Here is a 6875-nt window from a genome sequence, read left to right on the forward strand (position 1 = left end):
GACAGCTCTTGGGCAATGGGGCCTTCCATGGCAGTTGCTGTGCTGTAGTCAGGGAGCCAGGTGGGAGAGATGAGCTGATGTGGCCTCTCAGGGGACGGAGGGGACTGTGCCCCCTGCAAGAAAGAATACCAGGGTCCCAAGACTACAGCTCACAACTGAGGAAGCCTGGGAGAGTTCTCAAGCCTAGAACTCTGCTTGGCCTTTTTTTTTTTTCCCTGAAGAGTCACTTTCTAGACATCAAATGCAAATGGAACCCACTCTGGATCACCCTTGGTATGATTTTGTGGTATTCCTTTTTTGGCAGAGCTATTGTCTTGGGTGAAACCTGCTGGTGAAGGTGAAACTTAGATAAAAGCAGTAGAGGACGCAAACTTGGGAAGATTCATGGAGGAGTTTTGGAAGTAGATTAGAGGGTGGGAATGCCAATGAGTGACCTTGATTCTATTAAGAACATTACATGTTCTGGGAGTGAGTGTGAGGGGAGAAAAGCACAAATGGGAGAAGACAGGTGGAAGGAGGGGAAAAGGCTCTTCTCAGGGAGTGGGTGGGACACTTTAAAGTTCCCCTCCCCCACCCCACCTCCACACTTCTTCTCCCTCCTGTGGGACCCTTTTCTGTGCATTCTCCTGCTTTCTGCATCCCTTAACCTCCCTCCTTAGGAACCTCACTCATCACCATCTGCCCTCTCTCCTGTATTTTTTTATTAATAATTTTTATTAACATATAATGTATTATTAGCCCCAGGGTTACAGGTCTGTGAGTCATCAGGCTTACACGTTTCATAGCAATCACCATACCACATATCCTCCCCAGGGTCCATAACCCAACCCCCTCTCCATAACCCACTCTCCACAGCAACCCTTAGTTTGTTTTGTGGGATTAGGAGTCTCTTATGGTTTGTCTCTCTCCCGATCGCATCTTATTTCATTTTTTCCTTCCCTACTCCCAAACTCCCCACCCTGCCTCTCAAATTCCTCATATCAGGGAGATCATATGATAATTGTCTTTCTATGATGGACTTATTTCACTTAGCATAATACCCTCTAGTTCCATCCACACTGTCGCAAATGGCAAGAGTTCAATTTTTGATGGTTGCATAGTATTCCGTTATATGTGTGTATATATATACACACACACACCACGTATATATACACACATATATATACACACACAATATATATACACACACACACACACACACACACACACACACACACACACCCCACATCTTTATCCATTCATCTGTTGATGGACATCTAGGTTCTTTCCATAGTTTGGCTATTGTGGACATTGCTGCTATAAATATTCAGGTGCACATGCCCCTTCTGATCACTACATTTGTATCTTTAGGGTAAATATCCAGTAAGTGCAATTGCTGGGGTGTAGGGTAGCTCTATTTTCAATTTTCTGAAGAACCTCCATGTTGTTTTACAGAGTGTCTGCACCAACTTGCATTCCCACAACAGTGTAGGAGGGTTCCCTCTCTCCCGTATTTTCGACTCTCCCTCTCCCCAGTCTGCTCTTACAGTGTGTGTATCCATGCACATATGCATTTCACTACCTCACACACACACACACACACACACATACCTTTAATCCAGAATGGAACGCCTCCCCTCTCCCCTTCCTCTTGCATTTCTGGTCTTGGTGAGTGAGGATGGTGCCTGCCCAGTTCCTTTGGGAGCCACCTTGTATTTCTCTGTCTTCCTGGCCTCCTTTAGGCCATCAGTCGCTGAGCCCTGCCAGTCCAGCTCCTGATTATCTCCTAACATTAGCCCATCTTCCCTGTGCCCTTGGCCCTGCCTTCTCTGAAGCACCCCCTTGCCTGGACAACTCCCACCCATCCTTTTTCCAAAAGAGTCATCCTCAGTCAAGTTGCTCTTGGCTTAAAATCCAGCAGTGGGTTGGGGTGCATCAGTGGCTCAGTCGGTTGAGCATCCGATTCTTGGTTTCCCCTGAGGTTGTGATCTCGGGCTCGTGGGATTGAGCCCCGTGTGAGGCTCTACACTGGGCATGGAGCCCACTTAGGATTCTCTCTCGCTTTCCCTCTCGGGATGCTTCTCGGAGTGGCTCAGTTGCTTAAGCATCTGACTCTGGATTTCGACTCAGGTTATGATCTCAGGGTTGTGGAATCGAGCCCCCGTGTGGGGCTCTGTGCTCAGTGGGGAGAGTGCTTGGGATTCTCTCTCTCCCTCTGCTTCCCCCACCCCAGTCACGCTCTCTCTCTCTCTCTAAAATAAATATATCTTTAAAAAAATCCAGCAGTGGGTCAAGTCCAAACTTTCCAACATCGCCCCCAAAGCCCTTCAGGATCTTTCCTTCCTGCCTGGAGTCCACTCAGGCCAAAGCCCTGCTGTTCTCAGATGCAGACCTGCTCTCCTGCACCTGTCAGTCTCTTTCTGAAATGTCCTTCTCTCAATTGTCTACTTTCTCAGATCCAGGCTCAAGCACTTCCCCTCCAGGAAGTTTTCCTAACACCCTCTCAACTACCACACCAGGCATTTGGGGGCACCCCCTTTTCATTCCCTATTAGCCAACTAATACACAACATTATAAATATTTAACCTATTTTTCCCCCAGGCCCCTGGAAGGTATGGCCTAGTCTTATTAATATATCCCTAGTGCTTATTAATGGTGGGGGCAAATAGTAAAACTACTAGTAGACTAGTAGTAGTCTAGTAGACTAGACTAGTAGACTAGCGACATCTTTTCAGTTCCAGACACTGCCTTACATTATGTGCCTTATCCCACTGAATCTTCATGCTGTTCCCCATGAGTTCTATTATTGTTCTATTACTATAGAACTATTATTGTTCCTCTACTACAAGTGAGGAAATTGAAGCTTGAAGACATTCAACAGTTTTCCCAAGATCACTAAAAACTAGTGGAGCCAGATTTGAAGGCTGTCAGTCAGACTCCAGAGTCCTGCTTAAGTGCTTAATGCACAATCTGAAGGATGGGCAGTTTTCCAGTTCATATTTGCTGGCCAGTGCAGAGAGTGAATTAAAAGATGACCCATGCATGAACAAATGGATAAATGCCTGAACACACTACCACATTAGTGGAAATGGGTTAGCCCAGGGGAGGAGGAGGCGGAGGCATAGGCAGGAGAGCTGAATTGGGAGGAGAGACAAGAAGGTGAGTGCAGCGAGGGCGAGTGGGTCTGGAGAGGTGGGGTAGACAAAGAGGAAGGTGCCCAATGGCCACCAGACAATAATAGCCTATTTCATGGCAGTGAGCTAATGAGCTGACTCACAGGTTCAGCTTGTCATTGGATTCCTACAAACCATTAGAGAGTGTGTGGAGGTGTGTGTGCTGGGGGCAGGAGGCAGCACTGATCACAGTAGCTCATTCCTTGGTCCAGGGTAAGGGAGGCGGAGGAGAGCCAGGGAAGCTGAGCAGAGTTGAAGAGCACCTTCCTCTCCGGAGGGAAGCAGGTCTGTGACCTGCAAGGGTAGGGCACAGAGCAGATCCTGAAACACTCAAGAAGGCAAGTGTGGGCTCACCTATCTTCCCCCTGGCCAGCTCTCCCAAGATGGGGGTGGGGTACCCAGAAGTTTCTAAAACTCAGATTAGGATGGTATTTCTGACCCTACCATGAATTCCCAGTATTCTCTGAGCCATGTTTCAATTTCCTTACCTGTATACTCAGGGTCCATGACTCCATGGGTGCCCAGATCTGAGGGGAGGGAGAGAGTTTCCCACAGACAATTGCAAAGGGAAGCCCGAACTGACAGATCCATGTGTGTTCCTGTGCCTCCTCCTTCTTGCTCTGACTAGAAATGGAGCCGGTCACCCAGGAGAGGTGATTAAACTGATAGGAGGACCTTTGAGCATGAATGTACTTCAAGAATGGCAAAGCTCTTTAGAACGCACTCTCTCATTTGGTCCTCACAACAGTCCTCTGAGGGCTGGCTGTGCTACTGTTGCTGGTATTGTCTCACACCGGAGGGACCCAGGACTCAGCCCCGGAGCTCTTTGCTTTATATCACACAATGACAGTGAACAGCATGGACCCCAACACTACCAGCTGAAAGGACATGAGCACCACGGTCTCCATGAACACTACAGGGGATTCCTGGGGAAGACCAGCAATTAAGAGACTTGGGGGCTGGCTTGCTTTATGCCCCTGATCTATGCCCCCAGACATTTCTTTCAGAGTTCATTCATGGGCACCACTGCCTGGGAGGCCAGCAACACTGGGTTTTTTGATACAAGCGGAGGGTGAAAGACGGTGAAGCAGGACCAGTTAAGGACATATTCTGAAGGTGCTCAGCAGCAGGGTCTTGGGCCCTGGAAAGGACTTTGAGATTGTCTAGCTTGTCCAGCTGAAGTAGGGAAATGAAGCCAGACAGACTTGCCTACACACAGAAAACACTACAGAGTACAGTTTTTTAAGCTAATTTTTGGATGAGGAGACTGGAAAGTATTTGAAAGGTTGACTGTGAAGATAGAAGTGGCTAACCATCCCCTCCCATCGAAGGCCCTTGAGGGCCCAGTAGGAAGTCTGTCCACTGTTCCCCCTCCAGGGACACAAGTAACACAGCCAGGAAGCTCTGCACCCCCAGACCAACCTGACAGGAAGAGCAATGACTAAACAAAGGAGGAGGAGGCACTTGGCAGGCAGAACAAGGTTTCAGATTTCCGCAGGAGCCAGCCCAGGTTCTAGGTCTCCCTCAGTGGGTGGGACCCAGATGCAGCACAGCAGTGACAAAGCAGTGACAGAGCCCTACAGAAATGCCCTTGGAACTCAGTGGGGATGGGTGCAGTGGGCACACAGGGTGGAACTTGCAAAAGCAAAATAATTTTTTTTAAAGATTTTATTTATTTATATGAGAGACACAGTGAGAGAGAGCATGAGTGAGGAGAAGGGCAGAGAGAGAAGCAGACTCCCCGTGGAGCTGGGAGCCTGAGCCGAAGGCAATTGTCCAACCAACTGAGCCACCCAGGCGTCCTGCAAAATAAATTTTTAAAAAAGAGAGAGGAGGAGGGGAGAGGCTGGGGAGAGGTGCCAAGTGAACCCGCAAAGCCACTAAGCAGGTGAGGAGTGGCAAGGATGAAGGAACCATGCCTGAAAACCTCCAGGAGGAGGATCTCGTTTTCTGTGTTTCTGAAGTTTCCAAATCTTCCATGATGGAAATATGCCAGTTTATAATAACTGCTTTTTATTTTTGACTGAGAGATAATTGGCGTATAATATTGTGTAAGTTTAGGTATATGACATGTTGATCTGATACATTTATATGTCTAATATTATTACTACAGTAGTGTTACTAACACGCCCATTATGTCACGTAGTTATTTCTTTTTTGTGGTAAGAACATTTAAGATCGGGTCTCTTGTTAACTTTGAGTATATAATACACTATTGTTAAATACAATCACAATGCCATTAGAGCTCCAGAATTTATTCATCTACCAACTGGAAGTTCTTTGACTAACATCTCCCCAGTTCCCTCCCCCCAGCCCCTGGTAACCACCAATCTACTCTCTGTTTCTAGGAGTTCAGCTTTTTTAGACTCCAAATATAAGTGATATGTATTTGTCATTCCATGTCTGATTTATCTCTCACTTAGCATAAGTGAAAGTCCATTCATTTTGGAGCAAATGGAAGGATTTCCTTTCTTTTTCATGACTGAATAACGTGTGTGTGTGTGTGTGTGTGTGTGTATGTGCAAGTGTGCGTGAGATACATCTTTGTCCATTCATTCACTGACAGACACTTGGGCTGTCTCCATATCTTGGCTATTGTCAATAACACTGCAATAAACATGGGGGTGAAAATATCTCCTCAAGATAGCGATTTTAGGGGCGCCTGGGTGGCTCAGTGGATTAAGCCGCTGCCTTCGGCTCAGGTCATGATCTCAGTGTCCTGGGATCGAGCCCCGCATCGGGCTCTTTGCTCAGCGGGAGCCTGCTTCCTCCTCTCTCTCTGCCTGACTCTCCGCCTACTTGTGATCTTTCTCTCTGTCAAATAAATTAATAAAATCTTTAAAAAAAAAAAAAAAAAAAAAAAAGATAGCGATTTTATTTCCTTCAGGTAAATACCAAACATGGGATTGCTGAATCCTAGGGTAGTTATATATTTCATTTTTGAGGAACCTCCATACTGTTTTCCACAGTGGCTGTACCAGTTTGCCTTCCCGACAACAGTGCATGAGGGTTCCTTTTTCTCTACATCCTTGACAACACTTGTTATCTCTTATCTTTTGATGATAGCCATGTAATGATAACCTTGAAAAGCATAATGAGTGTGTGTGTGTGGGGGGGAGAACAGAAAGATATACCACAAACTGTTATCAGAGATTTCTTCTGGGACAGGGAACTGTTTGTGATTTTTTCTTTTGTTTCTGTTCACTTTTCTGCTCTTTCCCAAATATCGAGACTGAGTACAAATGGTTTTGCATGAGCCCAGCCCAGCCATTCCCATGCTCTCAGCAGAGAAGTCCTGCTAGATAGCTCTGGCCTGTGCCCCTGGACCGTCCCAGGCCACTACCTTCCTCCTGCCTCTGTCTGCAGGCTTGCTAAAACAATTTAAATGGAGAGACCTGGGAACTTTGATTCCAGAGAAGCTGACTTAGAGGGGAACATATTAGGCTTATTTTGTGATTGGGGAATCTTAAAGCAGGAGAAGGAAGACAGGAAGATTAGGGAGGGCCCAGTGGACACAGCTGGCAGCCAGGCCGGAGGACCACCCAGTAGCAATAAGGAGCTTGTTAGTGGAGAAGAAAGAACACAGGTGATAAATAAAGACTTCTTCATTGTCTTTTCAGCGGTTCCAACAGAGTTTTATTCACCTCCAGGCAGGCCGGGAAGAGGACAGAGAAGGAACAAAGATAACATTGCAGGAGAAGGAACAAAGATAACATTAAACCT

The 6875-nt window shown here is 46.8% G+C and overlaps 1 protein-coding gene across 1 annotated transcript in view; it reads right to left on the reverse strand.

Annotated features, from left to right (window-relative positions):
* TGM5 (transglutaminase 5) overlaps positions 1-3659 on the reverse strand; it is a 34978-nt gene extending 31319 nt beyond the window's left edge. The window contains exon 1 of the mRNA XM_059372119.1: positions 3641-3659. Within this exon, the coding sequence (XP_059228102.1) occupies positions 3641-3659 (19 nt within the window). The remainder of the gene's footprint in view (positions 1-3640) is intronic.
* Between the last annotated feature and the right edge of the window lie 3216 nt (positions 3660-6875).

The sequence above is a fragment of the Mustela nigripes genome, chromosome 13 (assembly GCF_022355385.1).
Source record: "Mustela nigripes isolate SB6536 chromosome 13, MUSNIG.SB6536, whole genome shotgun sequence".
NCBI lineage: Eukaryota > Metazoa > Chordata > Mammalia > Carnivora > Mustelidae > Mustela > Mustela nigripes.